Source organism: Psittacula echo (genome assembly GCF_963264785.1).
Source record: "Psittacula echo genome assembly, chromosome: 12".
NCBI classification, from domain to species: Eukaryota; Metazoa; Chordata; class Aves; order Psittaciformes; family Psittacidae; genus Psittacula; species Psittacula echo.
Genome location: NC_137747.1, coordinates 7,950,215 through 7,970,380, shown reverse-complemented (window position 1 = coordinate 7,970,380; position 20,166 = coordinate 7,950,215). Strand labels below are relative to the sequence as shown.

Here is a 20,166-nt window from a genome sequence, read left to right as displayed (position 1 = left end):
CAAGAGGACACATCTGCTTTGTCCATAGCTATAGCATATGGCAAACAGAATTAAGATAACACAAACCAATTATTACTTGCTACCTAAGCCACACAAAGCATCCCAGGTGCTGAGGATTAATGAATTCCTCTTTCTTCCTTCTCTCTGGATGGCTGAGCAGGAAAAGGACAAAAGCAAACAATCCATTTCACGTATTTTATTAGGATAGTAAATACAAACTCAAACCAACAAGCTCCAAACATGTGAACACAGGGAAGACTCTGCTTTTAACTGCATCTAAAGGACAGGATGATTGTATTGTTTAGTACCTTTTGTAGGATGAGAATTTGTCACTTTTACCCCCAGAATTAAGCACTGGGATGTTCTGAGTAAGATTTTGTAACTTCTGGAACTACTGTCTGGTATGGCGGAGTCTTAACTACTTTGGTCAGGACTCTAGTTACTTGTGAATGCAATAATGAGACTGGATACTACCAGCACACAAGTTGGTACTAAACCGGGTTTGGGTCTCAACTTCTTACCTCAGGTAATAACACAATATATTATACACATGTTGAAAGCCTGATTTTGATTCATCTTTCTCTCAAATATGTTTGTATATTGCTCATTCCTAGAAACTGTAACTAGTGCATGTTTGTGTCAAGAAACTACACCAAGGGGTATGTTCAAAGCCGAAAGAACTTACCAACTAAATCTCTGCAGGCATTTTGATACCTTCAAGAAACATTCAGGTTTCCAGCCAATTTAAGGACCATTATTTCCATTCTCCAAGCAGATGTCAGACACCTATGTAACATGTTAAAAGATAATCTCAGCGGTATGTTATTGATGCAAATGATGTTACAAATCCTTTCACTGCATCAGTTTCCAAAGGAGTCAAAAGAAATTATGTTCTGCAAATTGCACTGAGCTGCTGTCACCCGGTACCACTGCTGTGCTCTGCAGTGATATTTTCTTGTGCTGTGGTATAAGAGGCTCCCAGTGCACCAAACTGTCATTGAGCACCAAGTGAACTATCATGTACTAAATTCTTTACTGTGAGGGTGGTGAGGCACTGGAATCGGTTGCCCAGGGAGGTCGTGAATGCTCCATCCCTGGCGGTGTTCAAGGCCAGGCTGGACAGAGCCTTGGGTGACATGGTTTAGTGTGAGGTGTCCCTACCCTCACCTGGCAGGGGGGTTGGAACTGGATGATCTTAAGGTCCTTTCCAACCCTAACTATTCTATGATTCTATGATACTATGCTTGTAAGTCAGCAGGATAGTGAGGCCTCCGAGTGTTACCATAATACAAGCAAAACCACCTTGACTTGTGTTTCAACACCAAACATTTCCTTAGGCAGAAGCTCTTCCCTGTGAGGGTGCTGAGGCGCTGGCACAGGGTGCCCAGAGAAGCTGTGGCTGCCCCATCCCTGGCAGTGTTCAAGGCCAGGTTGGACACAGGGGCTTGGAGCAAGCTGCTCTAGTGGAAGGTGTCCCTGCCCGTGGCAGGGGTTGGAGCTGGAGGAGCTTTAAGGTCCCTTCAACACAAACCAGGCTGTGATCCTATGATACTATGAAAAAAATCCCTAACAACCCACTGTGTACAGAGGCAGAAATACAAGCAGTAATGAGGTAGAACTCAAATGCAAGAAAGAGAATTGCTTTCATTTAATCTGACTTCTCCTTAAGCCAGCCCTCTCCAAGTGTTACAGATTGAATTTGGGCATAAAGCAGCACTGGATGGTTACACCTCAGGCAGTTTATTCACCGCTGGCTCATTTCCTCCCTCCCTCAGAGGGGCACACAGGAAACCGACCAGACTCCCTGAAACGTACAAGGCTACTTCATGGCCCTGCCGAAATCAACATAAACTCTGATAACGGGTCCAAGGTAACACTTAAATTCTGCAAAACACCAGCTATACACAAGGTAAAAGGTATTAACCTAAAAAGTGCTGCCAGCACCCAGGCTTGCTTGAGACCCTCTGACACAGCATGCCAGCCGCAGCTACCGCGCCGCCTTCGGGCTAACTGTGAGGGGAAGACCGACCTCATCGCCTGCGGCCATGGGTGAGCCCTCACAGTGAGCTCCAGGGCTAAAGAACCCGCCTCCAGTCCCTCAAAAGCCGAACGCAACAACCCCACAGCCACCGAGCCTGCCCGTCCCCTCAGCTCGCCCGCACATGCGCACCACGCCTCACGCCTCTCCGCGCGCCTTCCCCCCCTCCCCGCCTGCGCCCGGCCGTGCTTTCCCGGCTCGCCCCGCGCGCTCTTGGCGCTGACGTCACCGCAGCCCGGCGCCCGCCGCCATTGGAGTTGGAGGCTCCGGCTTCGTCCCTTGCTGCGGCCTCGAAGGCGGCGGCGGGCAAGGTTTCGGGTGGCGCGGCCCCGGGGGCATGTGAAGAGACGGGGCCCGGCTGGGTGTAGGCGAGAGGAGGCGCGGTGACCGGCGCCGTCCCCCGGCCACCCTGAGGAGGCGCCGAGCGGCGGCGAGCTCGCCAGCGGCCCCTTTCCCTTCCCCCTCGGCCCCGGCCCCTTCCCCTCCTCGGCGGCCGCCTCAGGGGTGAGGCACCGCCGTCCCTCCGGCAGGCCCCGGAGCTCCGCGCTGCCCCGAGCGGCCCTAGCATCACCCCCCTCATCCTCCGGCCCTGTCTGCTGAACCACGGCGGCCCTGTACATGAATTATGTCTGCCACAAGCGTTGACCCTCAGGTAAGTGGCGAGGCGCGGCGCGGGCCCTGCCGCCACCCCGCCCGGCGACGGGGGGTTTCCCGTGCAGGCCGGTGCCTGCGTCTGGCCCGGGCGAGGCTTTTCTTCTCCGTCTCGGCTTCACTGGACCTGAATCTTCCTCTTAAAGTTCTTCCATGGGCGCAGCGCGTTCCCACAGCCTTTAGGGAGCCGTGGCCATTTGTAAGTGCGGAAAGATGCGTGGAACATACTCCCGTTTAAACAAGCCCTGATGTGTTGTAAGCCATTTTTATGGGCCCTCCGACCTCAAAAGCTCTGTGTTTTGTGGTGATGATATAAGCGTTTTTCTGAAATAAACTTTTATTTATTCTCTTTTTTTCTTTTCCTTTTCCCCAATCATGTGCCATGGCTTCCCAGAGACCGAAAGGACAGGATAATAAAGGTGAGGATCATGCTGAGATCTGGTCGTTTGAATTGTTACTGTAATAGGTGAATTATGCAGGTGCCTGTAGGTGAGCAGTAAGGTACGGCTTTTAGTCCACATGGATAACATCTGGAACAAGGGAAGTTGTGCTTTGTTTCAAAACCAGCATGAACTGTTATTGCTCATACAAGCTTGATTGCATCCTGCTTAATGCTCCTGAGTTAACAGTGGGAAGGACTGTGTGTTGGTGCTAAACATTGTAATGCCGTTCATTTCCTTAAAATAAAACAGATTTCTACATAGAGTCATAAGGACATGCATATTAAATACATAGTTTTACATACTTTTGCAGAGTTTCTTCCTGCTATATGAATACGGTTGTGTTACTGGTTTGCTGTTCACTGATAGATGTGCTAGTCATATATAAGCCTACAAACTTAATAATTTAGGGAATTTAAAGTAAATAATTGATAAGATAATAAGCTTATAATGATAATGCTTTGTTTTCAATTGAACTTAATAACAGGTCATCTAAGAGACCTGTGTGTCTTTTAGACACATAGGTTAATCTGTGTTAACCTCGAGTGTTAACTGTGATTACTAATGGGTATGTGACTCTCTAGACTTAGCAACTAACAATATTTAACTCCTAAATGCTTTTTAATATGCCTTAACATGAATTAAAAATCCATCTGCTACCAGTTACAGGAAGTTTGACGCTATTGCCTGTGTTTGTAAATACTCTTTGACCTCTACTTTCCCTGACAAACTTTGTAGCAATATTATGGTCAATTCCCAGGCATCCCATATGCTGCAGTGTGCTGTTTAGTTCACCTGCTCTGTGAAATAGGTAAATAAAGCAACTGTCACATAATGTGTTTGACCTGATTTTCTTAAGTAAAGCAAGCAAAAGAAATGATCTGAAGTGATGCAACGACAGTTTTGCGAATCTTTCAGTAATGGGTTTGCATGCTTCTCAAACAGGGTTTTATGCTGAAGTGTCTCTGTTCTGCACATGAGAAAGAGGAGACATAGCTTTTCCTGAAGATGTCAGGGTGCTGAGGCACTTAACCATTATTTCATAATTAAGTGTAACCTCACCTCATCTTGTTTTACCCAACTTCACTTAAGCAGTGACTGACACATGCTGGCAGAGCTGTGGATTACTTGCTGAGAGTTCTAATTGTGGACCATAACAATGGATGTTATTTCCCAACAATCTTCACAAGATTTTTGTCAATAATGATTTCTTTTGTTCAGAATCAGTTCACACTAGTTGTCTATTCACTTTTGACTGCAGAATTTTATTTAGTTCTAAATTTACTCAAATTTGTAAGCAATAATATAAAGAGCAACTGTTTGAAGGGGAAATGTCATTCTTTGGTCTTTTTATGAGCCTTCATGCTGTGAAGAAGAAATATGGCTTTTCATAAAATAACACAGGGTGGAACTCTTTACTGCAATGCTATAAACAGTGTTATAACATGTTGTAACCTTTTTCTTCTAGTACAAAATGGTTCGTTACATCAGAAGGATACAGTTCATGACAACGATTTTGAACCTTACCTTTCTGGGCAGTCAAATCAGGTTAGTGTATTTTTAACTCAGTACTTTTTTTTTTTTTTTTTCCTTTGGCATGCTGCTGGCACTCAATTCATGGGATTGTGTGGAGGGAGCAAATTCCTTAAATAGAAATGGAAAAAGAAATGACAAGCATGTTGTGTTACTTGGTAATAAAACTAGCATTTGTGCTCACAAAGCTAATAGTACTTGGCATATCCAGATGGCTGCAAGTGAAAATGAAGTTAATGCTCCAAGTAGTGTCTGTTAATTGTGGGTTACTGATACAGTTGGACTGTGACAGACTATTTGATCTTACATTTATTTGATAGATGAATTGCATGTGGGAGTCTGAAGGTTCTGCTTTTGGGCTCTCCTGATTTGTATAAATCTAGAAATCAGTGCAGTTGCAGTTTGTTTTCTAGGGAGCTTGTAGAGTGGTCCCACTTGCTTTTTACACTTTAGTAAATATTGTTGTTACTTCATGTCCTTTTAAGAATTAAAAGGTGTGTTATTTTAAGAGTTAAGGTATTGTGGTGTAAACTCAGTATAATCCAACTCATTATCATGTACATTAAATCAACAACCATGACTTAAATAGCATTATAATTGAAAATATCTTCTAACTGAAATAATTTTTGACTTAACATTCACATCTTTAAAATGAACAAGATGTAAAGAAGCTGGAGATGCAAAAAGCTTTCTTTTATGAATATGAAATACCGTTTCAGAGACCTACCAGAAGTGCCTTTTCTTGGCATGAAGTCAAAGTATTATGCTTTGAAAGGGCCACTTATAATTCAGCCTGATGCTGAGAGATGCCAGTATTAATATTGGTAGCATCACTGAACCTGCTTGCAAAAGAAAATTATATGGTGAAGGGGTCATGTGGTGTGCTGTTCTGTTTCATTGGTGGAAACTGATTTAATCCTGAAGATAAACACCAGAGCAAACAGGATCAGTTGGTGTTCTGTGTATTTATTATCTTCAAGGTGTACTAAACACTTCTGTTAGGGCAGTTGGATAGATGGAGCTGGGTGGCAAGTTTGTCTTGGATCATAGCAGGGTACAGACTTTAGCGCAATGTCTTATGTGGGCTTTTTTCCATGCTGGAAGCAATTTAGACACAGCACTGTGGAAGCTGGGACACGTGTGTGTGACAGCATGATCTGTCCTCTGTGCTGGGTGGGTTCTGGCTCCCAATCTGAGCTTCATAGTCATCTGCAGCATAAACGTGATCTTCAGACTTAGACAGTTAAAATGAATGGGAAGCATTCCCTCTTCTCTGGAATTAATGTGCTGTAGCAGGTTTAAGAGCACGATATTTATGGGCAAAAAAGAGTGTAAAGTTTTCTAATACAAAACTAGTTTTGAAAGAAATTGTTGTTTCCACCTTTCTCTAATTGAAATTCTACTTCATCACATGTGAATCATTTTTAATTACTTAAAACCAAGATATGTTTTCCTGATGTGAAACCTACTGAACCTCAGACTTCATATAGGAAAAACGTAGAACCATCAATTACAGTTTAATTCTAGGAAATGTCTTGTCAACAAGCCCAATTATTAGTTTTAAATGGAGAAATTGCTCTGCCTCTAAGAAATTCCATAATTCTAATGAAGTTTTCTTACATGAAAGTATAGCTCCACTGCCCACTGCATTTGTGCTGCAGTCAGGCACTGGCATAGAAACAATATCATGGAACACATGCTAGAAGAAACAATTGTGTAGGTTGTCTTCCAAGTCGAAAGTGACAGTTGCATTAATTGGGACTGTGAGATTTTGTACTGAAGACAACCAAGGTTCTGAACAAAGCCTGATCTAGTTGCTCAGTCATTTATTCAGTCCTTTAAAACTACTGGAAAATAGAAGTGACTTGCAAAAGAAAGATTGGAAAGCAACTAGATATTAAAAGAAAGTACATAAGAAATTAAGAAGGTCCTTAACAACAATATGTTTGACATCAAAGGTCAAATGTAGGCTGGTAATCCTGTGTTAATTTCAGTTTTTAGAAATAAAGATTAATCTTTAGAATGAGTATTGAACTTGTTATATAATGAAACAAAATGTAATATTCTTGTATCTTTCTGTTGGAAACTGCTCCTCAATAGTGGTGATGCCTTTTCTTTCCATAAAAGCTCTAGTATCCAAGGAGCAGTAGTTAATACAGATCCAAAAGCAATTTTAAGTGTGGAGGGAACAGAGTGGAGTATTTGTAAACAAAGTTCTATTCAAAACAGGACAGGCATCCTGCGTGTAACATCATCCAGAACCAAAAGGTTGCTGATAAGGAACAGGGAGTTACTAGTGAATAGCATACTTTGGGAGAAAGGAGGATTCCCTTCCTGATAACAGAATGGTTGGGGTGGCTTTTTGTGTTGTCTCTCTTTAATTAAGCAACAACAGAAATGCAGAAGAGTGCAGGAAGGTCAGGGATAAGTTTGTTGAAGGAAATGTTCTGCTGTTGCAGTGAAGGAGTTCTGTCAAGTTTCTTTTTATACACCCTGGCATAAAGCCAGTCAGAAGAGATGGACTGTTCCGTAAGGATGTCTGCTGCAACTTTCCTTTAATCCTGTTAGAATCCTTGTGGAAACTTTACAGGTTGTGTGACAGGAGGTGACAGTCTCAGGAATCATTAGAATCCTTTGCAGAAATACTGTAGGAGAAAACACCTGCCTTCTCTAAGCTTGTTCTTTTGGGTCTTAAATCTATAGAATATATGAACATAAGATCCCCAAAACTACTTATGTCTCCTCTCTATCACCTGCATTTCTTTTTATGTTTTTCCAATATTAAAGATATCAAGACATAACACGTAACAATTTCTAAAGTCTTTCAGAGAAATGTTTTCCTATGCTAAATATGGATTATTTAACTGGGAACTGCCAGAAAATTGAATGTGTTTCAAAGGATCTTCTCATAGAAAGGTGGATTTTGTACCTCTTGTTAAGGATAGAATTTGCACGTAAATAAAGGCACATGAACAGTGGCAGAGATTGTTTCTTTGAATCAATAACCGGATTCAGGCTGTTTGAAGTCCTGAGTGCTTGTGGTGCTGTCTGTGATGGAGGCAATTGATGGTGTCATTCTAGATATGCAAAGTAAAGATCTTGAATTGCTCTGGCTTTAGGGCGTCATGGAAGGGAGTCTGTGAGAAATGAGCAGTGGAAATGACTCAGTTGGGTATTGTGCTGATCTGCAGCAAGGAGGGGTTTTTACTTCATTTTTTTGAAGGGAGTTGAGAAATAATCTGATTTTTTGGAAAAAATATCAAAGTTCCAGTGCAGTTTTCCTGATTTAGCAGAGATTTTTTTTTTTTTTTTCCCAATGTTTGAAATTTTGCAGTTTGAAAGAAATCTTAGTTCCTCCTCTTCAAATAATCCTTTCTCCATGTGTAAGGAAAGGGTAGCTGCTGTTTGACTCACAGGAGTTGTTGACCTTCCCTCCCCCTCACTGGTAATTACAGTTAGAGTGTCAGTTTGGAAGGTCTCCAATATATATATATATATATATATGCTTCAGGTTTATTTAAAGAGGAACAAACCCCATTTTAGAATATTCCGTATTTGTTCTTTTGCATAGTCGAATATAAGAAACATATGGAATGCTTCAAAAATCAGGTGTCAGCAGAAGATGCAGAGTGGAAAGAAAAGCTGCTCAGCTTGGTGTAAGAAACAGTTGAAAGGGAGGAAATGCTGGAATTGCAGAGGGGGATTTGCTGGTTTATAACTGCTCAAGTCTCTTATTTCATAGAGTGGAAAAGATGGGTTGTTTGAAAGGACAGTCAGGAACAGTTTTGCATGTTTATAACTTTACTGCTGAGGGAGGAAGAGACTTTTGCAAAAGGCTGAATGGGGTCTTCCTCAAACAGTTTGGGTGGCACAGAGCACATGCCGTAATTCACATGTATTTGTTTCTAGTCACCTTAAGTTCAGTTTGTAGTTGTTGAGTCTGCTTAGTGTGTGATCTCACTGATCCTATCTCTGTCAGAAGTAGCCTTTGCATGGTTTACTTAAGGAATGTTTTGCTTGCTGGGGACTGTTGCCCCCTAAAAACAATCCCATAATGTGGCCTGTAATAATATTTTCTGTTACATGTGTTGTCATATTAAAGTAATTTAATCTAGAGCTTCTTCCATGTGGCAGTATATAAATGTTGGATATCCTTAGTTCTATGAAACACAAAATACAGTGTTATAGAAGATCCTTGAAATATTTTGGGGTATTGGTAGATTTAACAATTCTAGAAGCAGCCACTGAACAACCTTAGTAATGTCACTAAGCTTACATGGTGTTAGAATCTTAAGCACTAACCTCATTGGGGTGTGTTATAAATGCCCAGATACTGCAGCTTCCTGGAGTGTGAACTAAGATCTGTAATTAGAAATTAAATTACCTTAATTCTATTTTCTGTTTGGTGATGAAGAGTGTTGTGGCTGTTTATAAATAAAGGGGGGTTTATATCTGAAGTTACCTTTGTTTTTTTTCTTTAACAGAACAGTAGCTATCCATCAATGACTGATCCTTATCTGTCCAGTTATTATCCACCATCTATTGGGTTTCCCTATTCTCTCAGTGAAGCACCATGGTCTACAGGAGGAGATCCTCCTATCCCATATCTCACCACCTATGGACAGCTCAGTAATGGAGATCATCATTTTATGCATGATGCTGTTTTTGGACAGCCTGGGGGTCTGGGAAACAATATCTATCAACACCGGTTTAACTTCTTCCCCGAAAATCCTGCCTTCTCAGCTTGGGGAACAAGCGGATCCCAAGGACAGCAGACTCAAAGCTCAGCCTATGGGAGCAGTTACAGCTACCCACCTAGTTCACTGGGTGGTACCATTGTGGATGGACAAACAGGATTTCATAATGACACATTAAATAAAGCTCCTGGAATGAACAGTATTGAACAGGGAATGGTTGGTCTTAAGATTGGTGGCGATGTTACAACTTCAGCGGTGAAAACAGTAGGTTCTGTTGTCAACAGTGCCGGGATGACTGGTGCCCTCTCTGGTAACGGTGGATCTAACGTAAACTTGCCAGTATCTAAACCAACCTCTTGGGCTGCTATTGCCAGCAAGCCTGCAAAACCACAGCCTAAAATGAAAACAAAAACTGGACCTGTAATCGGAGGAGCGTTGCCTCCTCCACCTATAAAGCATAATATGGACATAGGTACTTGGGACAATAAGGGTCCTGTGGCAAAAGTTCCTGCCCCCCAACAGATACCTTCTCCTCAGTCTGTTCCACAGCCACAGCAACCGATTGTTCAGCCTGTTCCAACTCAACCTCCTCCATTGACTCAGCCACAGTATCAGACCCCTCAGCAACCACCCCAGAATCGCTGGGTAGCTCCTCGCAACAGGAATGCAGCTTTTGGCCAAAGTGGAGGAACTGGTAATGACAGCAGCTCAGCTGGGAGCACCCAGCCTAACCCTGTTCCAAGTGGCGAGTCCCATCCTGTGCTTGAAAAACTGAAAGCTGCTCACAGCTATAATCCTAAAGATTTTGAATGGAACCTTAAAAATGGACGTGTGTTCATAATAAAGAGCTATTCAGAGGATGATATTCATCGTTCCATTAAGTATTCTATTTGGTGTAGTACAGAACATGGCAACAAACGCCTGGACAGTGCTTTTCGGTCCATGAATAGCAAGGGTCCAGTCTACTTGCTGTTCAGTGTCAATGGCAGTGGACACTTCTGTGGAGTAGCAGAGATGAAATCACCTGTGGACTATGGCACCAGTGCAGGTGTCTGGTCTCAGGACAAGTGGAAGGGGAAATTTGATGTCAAGTGGATCTTTGTGAAGGATGTGCCCAACAACCAGCTCCGACACATCAGGCTGGAGAACAATGACAACAAACCCGTTACAAACTCCCGTGATACACAGGAGGTGCCCTTAGAAAAAGCAAAACAAGTGCTTAAAATTATTGCTACTTACAAGCACACGACCTCCATCTTTGATGACTTTTCTCATTATGAGAAGCGCCAGGAAGAGGAGGAGGTGGTGCGGAAGGTAAACTTCTTAAAAAGTTTCTTTTATACACAGATATGGGGCAAATGAAATGTGAAGGCTGTTACGGTGGAAAAAATATAAGTTAAGGACCATTATATCCAGGTTTTTGGGGTTGGATTTATTTTTTCATCTTAAAATGGTTAATAAATTAGGAAATAGTTTCTGTTTCACAACTGGATTCTGCCAGATTGTAATTTAGTTTTTTGTCTTAAATATGAAGTGTTTTCACACTGTTTGCCTGGAACTGAGCTGTCAGAATTGATACCTGTATTGGTATTTGCAATTTGCTTCAGTGATTTGGTGATTTACATCACCTTTAAGAGTAAGAAGCCTGATCTGTTCAGTTGATCTCTCTGGAAAAGAGTTGCATAAAACTGCAGTAGTGCTAGACAGATTGTGTTTCTGCTTCTGAAGTAATGTATATTATTATTTGGGTAAATAAAGGTTTTCATGTCCCAGGTCCAGTCTGTCTGTTAATTCTTGAACAGAAGTTTAGACTGAAGGCACAGTAAGAGAAATTTGGGCAGTAACTGGGAAACTGTAGTAAAAACTTTATATATACTTTCATGGCTCTTAAGTCTGCCATCTGTCCCTATCCGTCCCATGACTTCAGTTTCAAGAACGCCCTTCTCTAATTAGGCAGTCTAGAAGTAATAGTGACAAAATAATAGGTGTTGGGATGTGTAGCTACTAGCTAAGTAACACTTTGTGTTGCTTTATTTGACAGGCTAATTTAGTGCAGTTCACACTGCTTAAGCAAAGGCTTAATGCATGTTGCTGGAGCTGAAATTGAAGTTGCCATTTGGAAGGTTTTACTGCCATTTAGAAGTGCAGATAAATTGCTTTAAAGTGTCTTTGTAGAACTTACACTTAAATTACGAGAGACAAGGAGATCAGTGTCTTAGGTACTTTTTAGCTCAGCTTCTCCCAGCTCTAAGATGTGCTGTGCATAGAGTACCTCATCAGGGCAGGAGAGCTTCAAATTTGTAGCTTTTCTTGTGTACTCCCTGTGGGCTTCCACCAGCTAAAAGCCTTTGCTTCAATACTTCATTCCTTTAGTAGACAATATGCAATGCAACCTGTATCTGAGAGAGGTGTTCCCTTCCGCAGGTGAGAATCTTAAGCCGAGGCCCGGGTTCCTTTGTCTGGTGGTTACAGTGAATTGAAGTGATGTGATTGTTTTGGGGTTTTTAATGCTGAGTCTCCCTATGATTTGCTGCCAAGTCTGGAGGGGAGAGTAATGTGCATGTTTAAGGAGTGAGAGTACTGAGAAAGTGACAGCATATCTAGTCTTGAACAGTTAACCCCAAATTGCCTTTGTAGTAGCTCAGGGCTGATGTTCAGCTGTTGGGCTGGTCCTGTTTTGCGTTGTTCCAACATACACAATGATTTCCCACTTTCAGCTCAAGCACTGACACAATGCTCTTACCCAGCTCACTCCTTTATCGCAGGAGCAGCTTTTCAAAATGCATTTTTTTCTGTCTTGTTTAATCCCTGTGTGACTCGTTCAGAAAATCAACTGTGAATAATGTAACATCTCTTAGATCCCTCCCAAGAGCTTAGAAAATAGAGCAATATACAGGGAATGGAAGTACACTGGGGAGGGTCATAGTGCCAGAGAGGTGAAGCAGCTCAACACTGAGGGAATGTAAAATGCTGCTTGTCAGGTTGCAGTCTATAAAACTATTGTCTGGAGAGATAATATTTTCTGCTTCATCAACTAAATGAATTTTAGAGTCCAACTGATGACTAAAAGAGATTTTCTGCAGGATATTCACATGCTTAAATTCCTTCTTGGTGAGAAGTTTGTGCTGTGAAGTTGAAACCTTCCTCTTATGCAAAGTGCACCTTGCTATGACAATAACTTTCAGGTGTTTTATGACCTAAGTGACATTTTCAGATGGTTAACTCTAGAGGTGCCGTCTGAACTGGGCTTTGTTGCTATCGTCTTTTATTCATTACACTCTGGTTAGCTGTAAAGTCACTTGTTGAAATTTTGTTCTTCCATTTCACCACTTGTGGTTACAAAGGGCCAGAATTCTTCAAAACCTGCCCATGGAGAGCTTGAATGCTTTGATTTTATTTATACACACTTAGTAGGAAAAATAACTTCATATAATCTGTACAGTGTGAGCCACCAGCATTTCAGCTCTTTTCTTAAAATGGTTACAGTTTGTTGCTAATCAGTGTTTCCTTAACTAATGTGAGCAGAGTAAACTCCAGTGTATGCTCTCTGAGCTTACTGGTCTGGGAACCTCTGTTAACATCAGATTGTCAGATGAGGATTTGGCAGGAATAACTCTGGAGGAAATTCATTCAAGTGCCAAAGATTCATCAGTGTTAAGAGCATTGCTTGAGGGCTGTGTCATCATCTTGAATTGTGGGAAGATTTGGTCGTGTTGGGATGTTAAATCCAGCTTTTGATTTGCCATCTTAATAAACTATTTGAGCCCACTCCGGTGACCCAGAACTTGGGAAGAGAGTGATAGAAGGATATTGTGTCTGGAATGAAATATCAAATAGTGGCCTGAAATCTCTGCTGGCCCTCCTCAGGCGGTTTCCAGGGCCACTGCAGTGTCCACAAAGTGAGCAACCTCTGTGATAAAAGCTTGTGCTCTTCAAACATGAATTGAGTTGCAAGGTGTGTGAGAAGGCTCCTTCAAAAAGAAAACACAGTCTAATGTGTCATTAATTACTCACATTCCCTAGAGACATGCTTGGAAAAGAAATCTGTTGCATGTTCTGGTGGTTTTAGTTGCATCTCCTGTGGTGGGACAGATGGGCTGATGTACTGTCAGCAGCTCATCTGCATAGGTCTGTATGTAGCTAGTCACAGCTACAGGACTCTGCTGCTGCTGCTGCCACCTCTGGTCTGTGGCAAGGCACTCACTGTTCCAAGTTCTGCATGTGGTGTAGTATTGGAAGAGCTGCATGGTCTTAGAAAGCTCTTGACTCACCATGTTTAGCATTTTTCCTTTGGGGTGATTAAATATTGTAAAGTGTTAGCTAGTGTGTGTTGGCACTTAGAAATACTCATTTTCTTCTAGTATTAAGTATTTCCTTTCAGTGTGCTTTCTGTGAACTCATTCACTGCTGCAGAACTTGTAAGGGTAGATTATGGCCTTGCTCCAAAACGAGTTAAAAACCATTTCTGTCTTCAGGTTAATACTAATTGTGTTTCCTGATATAAATAAACCACTTATTTTGTGTCAGAAGATGAATGCTTTCATCCCACTGACCTTAACAGATAAAGTTTAGTAGGAAGGTTGACCACTGCCTCAGACTGAGGTGAAGGGCAAGGGAGTGTGACAGGAATGAGTGTCTCCAAAATGGAAGCTTCTGCAGGTTGTGTGAAACCCCATTTTTCCTGCGTCTGAAGACTGCACACACTGATGTCATGAAGGAGAAGTGTGCAGCACTGTGAGATACCAGAATTTCGCTGGAGAAGAGAAACTGTGAAGGCTCAGGATGGATCTTCAGAACCAAAATGAACACAGCTTTGTTAGTTGCATATAAAACTCTTGCTGCTTGCAGTAGTGCTAAATAGCAGTAAGGAAGAGAATGAGAGTTGCAGCTTCTGAGAAGCAGCCGTGCTCAAGAGCACGAGAAGTTGCATCAGTTTCCTCCCTGTCAGTTTATGTGTTCAGACACTTTAAAAGGAAGACTCAGATTAGCCCCTTGAGAGTGAAACAAGGAGCAAAGCAGGAGGAACTACTCGATAACCTGCTCAATAAATAGCACTTTTTAGTGTGTTATAAAGCCTGAGCTGAGTTTCTGAATGCCATGAACATACCTTCTAGGTACCAGGTAGAAGTCTCAGTGCCAGACTGTCTTCTGATTATGTGGGCCTAGTCCAGGAGAGTGGAAAACTTGAATTCTTTTAAGGAAAGTGGAATTCTGAGGGTCAGCAAATGACTACACAGAGATGTTACGGGAGGTGGCAGTGGGAAAGAATGGGCTGATGGGCAGTGAAGCAGAGGAGCATTTGCCACCTTAGAAATGGAAGTAGGATGGAACAAGTACTTTATTAAAAGCCTGAAAATGGGGTTGGTACCAGGCAGCCATAAGCTCTTTTTCACTAAGAACATACACCTCCTACTATGTTCTGATACTTTGTCACTAAGATAGGACTTTTATTGGCAGCTCATCATAAGTCAGTAGTTAAAAGATTGGAGGAATGTAGATTTTTCAAAGCAAATTACAGCACTTTACATGGTCTATTTGTTGATTTGGTAAAACAACCATTTAATTCTATCTTAAATCAAGGATTAAGAATTTATGCTAGACTTTCCTGACTTAATATTTCAGTTTTCATAATAAAATTACTATTCTGCTGGAGGCAGAAATCGGTATATTCCATTATTAACTCTTCTGATGCTATGGTGTGGCCAGCTGAAGCAGCAAACACAGCCTGTTACCTGTAACATGTTTGGTATATTTGCAGTTAAGCTTTCCACTGCCACAGAAACAATTTGGAAATGAATCTTATACAGAAAGATTCCAAGTAAAACCTGAAGGTGGTAGTTTAGGAGCTGACTGTGGTTTATGCCTTGGCTGTTCCACAATTTTCTTCCTTGAAATAGGGTTTGGTGCCATGTTGGTGCATTCCAGCGCAGTGCACAGAGTGGTTTTTTGCACTGTACAATGTGCTTGGAACACCATTGGGATGATATGGACAGAGCAGTGAAGCTGAACCCTTTCTAATCAGCCTGCCTGGTGTCTTAGCTAGAAAACACACTGGCTAAAGACAGGGCAGCATAATTTACTGGGCTTGTCTTGGTGCCTTCTGCAATTTATGGGGCTCCTGACAGAATTATCACGTCCCTCCTGTTTTGGTAATGTGCTGCTCAACACATCAGTGTAAGCCCTGTGCAGGAGCTGCTACAACTCTGAGCAGGGGCATGGCTGCTTGCTGCTGGTAGCAAAGCTCGCTCAGATGAAGACTTACCACAGGCAAGGGATCCCTGCCCGTATCCTTGAGGTGAGCTTTATCTGTCTTTAGGTTTTGTGGTTAGCAGGAACTTTGAGAACTTCCAAGAGCTTCCTGCCTTCCATACTGGAATGCTTTTAGGGTTCAGTCTAGCTGTGCTGGTTTTTATCAGACCATGCAAAAGTACATCACTTTTCTTCACATCCACCTGATGCACTTTTGTTTTTTCCCCAACTTAACTGTTCTGCAGAGCCTCCCAGAATAGCTGAATAGGTAGGGAGAATTAGGAACAGAATTTCTAGAGAGCTCAAATCCCTGCTTTTATTGAATGGGACTAAACTCTAATGTCATACGGGTGCTTCAAAATCACAGCAGTTCTGTGGGGTTCACCAGTCTACCATCTCCTTTCTGCTGGTGCATTGGTTGTGCTGCTGCTGCAGTAATTAGTCCAAAAAGTAGAATATTGCCATTCCTGTTCCATTTAGCAGTACTGATGTCCCACACCTTTCTTACTGTGACCTTCATGTGCTGTCAGTTTGACGTGTCTGCTTGACACTGTTCAAGCTGTTCTGCTTGAAGCTGCACTTAATATTAAAGTTATCGAGTCCTGGGGTGTGTCGGGTATATACAATGTATTTCTAAAACATAGCAGCAATGATTTAAAGTGTATAATTATATATATTATAATTATCTGGGATCATGTTGGTGCTGTTACACGAACAGCTTTTTGCTTGCTCATTTGACTCAAATCTTAACTTCTGACTTTTCTTCTCTTTGCAGGAACGTCAGAATCGAAACAAACAATAAGAATAAACACATACAGTTTGATATATATTCTAGAACTGAGACTAAATTCGACTATGAGAAACAAAATTAAGTCTACTGGTGCTGCATCCTGGCATCAGGACAACTAAAGCTTTCAGCTCCAATATATCTTCTCGTGCAGGGGAAATTAAGTTGTCGCATCTTTGAGTACATTGTAGTTTATTTTTGCCCAAGTGGATCTGCATTAATTTGTATCTTTTTTTTTTCTATGTAAAATTCTGTAGAAATCATGAATAAAAGTGTGTCTGTTTTTTATTTTTTTAAGTTGGTAAAAACAGTTATATTAACCTAATGTGGACCTAAACATGAGCATACTCAAGTGTCAATGCTTCCCAAAGACTTCATTTTGGCACAAATTATGTTCCTAGCCAGATATAGAGATTATGGAGAATACATGACAAGTCTGCCTTTATCCTCCTCCTCCCAAACCCTCTTTTTCTTCATGGCAGAAGAAACAATGCATTGATTTTTGTCATTGAAAAAGAAACTTTGTAGGATACTGCACTCCTGAACTGTGACCTGAAAGGCCGCCCTTTCAGCTCACTGTGCATCAGCTCTGCCTCTTTCTTTACCTGTACAATTACACTTGGACAAATGGCTAATGCACCACGTTGGTTTTTTCTTGTCTAGTAGCAAATTCAAATTGTCAGTGAAATTGTTTCTCTGGAAAAGATTTCCCTTCCCCATTCTGTTAACCAGTGCTTCAGTGTGCATTCGTTCTATCATATCCTGCCGAGGGGGAGCGCGATGCTTTCTCTCCGCCATCCTTCTGCTTTACGGTTTTTGTAGCTTAATGAAATAATAATGTGATGCTCTCAACATTGCAGGGGGTTTGGACAATGTTTTGAAACCTGTTTCAGCTTCCAGGTGTTCTTAGTTAATTGCAGATCATTTTTAATCCTTCCCTTCATTATCCCCTCCCACCCTCCCCAAATCCTAACGCCATTTAAAGGGGTTTTTTTTATACCGATAATGCTGAGCTTTAACGTAGGAACTAATAGTACGGATACTATGATGGATTATGCCTCAGATGTTTAAAATTGACAGTGTGTATGTCTAATTTTTTTTCTTTTTTATTTTTTTCTGTTGGATGAGTAAAAAAACCTGTTTTAAGAAACTGAATTTGCTGTCATGTTTTTGTGGAGTGAGGGGACCGTCGGAGAACCTGTCACCAACTGGAGTTCCAGTTAAGCATGGAAATGGTGCTCATGTCCGCTGCTCTAGCACACTGAATCTGCACGTGTTTATTGTAGAGGATCTTTTACTATATTAGAAAGCAAGTATCTTCTGAATACTATTTACTCCAAAAGGACCTCCAATTTAAATGAAAGTTTAATCTGTATCATTTAGACTTGTATTTAGAACGTATAACTCTGTCTCTGGACTGTTACTGCCTGTAAGGGGTAATGGACAGCATCAGATTAACTTTTTCCTCTAGGAGAATACAAGCCTTAATAAACAATACATATTTAGCAAGTTTGATGTCATTTTCATTTTTTCCCCTGCTTTCACGTGTCTTCCTGTGTTATATTCACCCTTTATGGCGACTCCTGAATTAAGCTTAATTTGAGAGGTGTTGTGATTGAATAACTGAGGTGTTTGCTGTCAGCACACGTGGTGACTGCGGAAGGGTTTCGCAGGATGCTGCAGAGGATGTCTAAGCTGCTCCGAACATTGAACACGTGTGTGTAGTGCCTGTCACTTGTACTTTCCTTTCTCTTTGTATGGTAGAGGAACTGAAAGGGTTGGAAGTTGTGCTGTAGCCCTCAGGAGGAGGTAGCACAGACATGGGTCACTGGGCTGAGAAAAGAACTTCCCCAATAGAAGTAAAGAAATAGAAGTAAAGCTTTGAATGGTTTCTTTTATGGGACTTGGCTGCATTTCCCAGATATAACTTTAGTAATTTGACTTTTTTAACTGGCTTTTTGAAGCAATGGTATAAACACGCTATAAACCATCTAATAAAAGGACCTGCTGTTGGTTTCAAGTGGTATGTCAGGACACTTAACAACTGGTGATTCCAAAGCCAAAACATTCAGCTCCATCTGGACGCTGAAAAGTTAGTTACACAAATCCTATTTCTTCTTTTTTTTCTCTTTCCAGATCTAAAGGCTTTGCTGTGTTATTCCCATAGACTTCAGGTAACTGTTCCCTAAAAAAACCCCAAACAAATCATCAACCAACAGCAAACCCCAACCAGCTGAGAGCCTTTGGGTGAAACCGGTTTGGCTGTGTTGTTAAGCAGCTCTGTGATGTGTTTCAACCTGCTTTGTGGGGAGCAGGAAAAATTGGGAACAGCTTCAGCATGAGGAGATTTCTGGGGCTGGGTTGAGCAGCACCATCTGAGGTAAGTGGGGAGAAGGTTTAACAGTGAGTAAAACAATCCTGTTCGTTAGGAGCTCATTGAGCGTTAAGGTAACTGCACTGCTGGTTGTTCAAATAGTAAGCTGTCACCTCAGTTTGAAGAGATGCCTTATTTCTTTGTTCTGCAGTGTTAAATGACACTGTAAGGGGGAAGAAGCATTCCTCCGGTGCCTGTTGTAGAATAACTTCATGCCATAGGTCTTACTTATTCTCTATTTAATCCAAGTAATAGTTCTAAAAGAACTTGCCTGTCTGCTTTCAGAATTGATGCTTAAATTCCCTCCTGAAGTGAGCTTCTGCTGTTTAATGTTTCTGGAATTGGTGTGTGTTGGACAGTATCCCTGGTGCCTTCTGCTTCAAGCCAAATGTAGCTGGTAGCACCAAATACTGGTTACAGGGTTCAGTGGAATGATTTCTGCTTGGTGATGGCAACACATTGAAGCTGTGAATGTTCATACATCACTGGGGGGGAAAAACCACCACATTGGTCTGCCTGTAGTTAAACCAAAAGTAATAGTACTAAATGCTTAATCTTTATGGGGGTTGTTAGTTGCTGTGAAGGATGCTTTTAAGTGACTTGAGCTTGTAGACAAAATGATCAAGTTAAATCTACACTGAGATGTAAGGACAGAAATGGGCAAAAATAAGCTCATGGTCAGGATTACTGCTCTGCTATAACATGCTTACAAGTTAAGGTCAGACTTTGGTTTTTGCCTTATTCTTAAGAGATGGAAATGGGATGTAACATTCAAAATCCTAATGTTTTCCTTTCACTCCTCAGAGTTCTGTTAATATTAAAGATGTGTTTCTTCACAAAATACTTGCTTTTTGTTTGGAGAATTTAGGCAAAGATACTGATGGATTTACTTAAAGATATCAGTGAGATCTCTGTGAAAAGAAGACTATTTTAAACAGGGGAAGTTTAGACTGGATATAAGGAAGTTCTTTACTGTGAGGGTGGTGAGGCACTGGAATGGGTTGCCCAGGGAAGTTGTGAATGCTCCATCCCTGGTGGTGTTCAAGGCCAAGCTGGACAGAGCCTTGGGTGACATGGTTTAGTGTGAGGTGTCCCTGCCCATGGTAGAGGGGTTGGAGCTGAATGATCTTAAGGTCCTTTCCAACCCTAACTATTCTGTGATTCTGTTTCTTAGCATTAGGCTGACCACAGAGCACTAGAGAACATGGACAAGTTGCGACAGGACATGTCTTTGCTTTGCCTCCTTAATTACAAGTGATTTTACATGGGTCAGGCAAGATGGAAATTCTAGTAAATGTGGGCATTAAAGAACTTGTAGGCAAGGACACTACAGAACTATCAAAAGACAAATGACTGTTGTAGTGTTAATGCCCTTTCCTTGTGCACCTGTGGAGAGA

General features: G+C 41.7%; 1 protein-coding gene across 3 annotated transcripts; it reads left to right on the top strand.

Moving 5' to 3' along the window:
* The first annotated feature begins 2,274 nt into the window (after positions 1 to 2,274).
* Positions 2,275 to 17,896, top strand: YTHDF1 (YTH N6-methyladenosine RNA binding protein F1). 3 transcript variants are annotated; one of them, XM_080627641.1, is made up of 5 exons: positions 2,275 to 2,690; positions 3,084 to 3,108; positions 4,598 to 4,677; positions 9,147 to 10,673; positions 16,384 to 17,896. In XM_080627641.1, the coding sequence occupies exons 1-5, from the start codon at positions 2,664 to 2,666 to the stop codon at positions 16,408 to 16,410; spliced, it is 1,686 nt and encodes a 561-aa protein (XP_080483767.1). In that variant the 5' UTR covers positions 2,275 to 2,663; the 3' UTR covers positions 16,411 to 17,896. The 3 variants fall into 3 exon arrangements, with proteins under 3 accessions (XP_080483767.1, XP_080483766.1, XP_080483765.1); XM_080627640.1 differs by lacking the exon at positions 16,384 to 17,896 and having other exon boundaries at positions 9,147 to 16,367; XM_080627639.1 differs by lacking the exons at positions 2,275 to 2,690; positions 3,084 to 3,108 and having other exon boundaries at positions 4,454 to 4,677.
* The last annotated feature ends 2,270 nt before the right edge of the window (positions 17,897 to 20,166 follow it).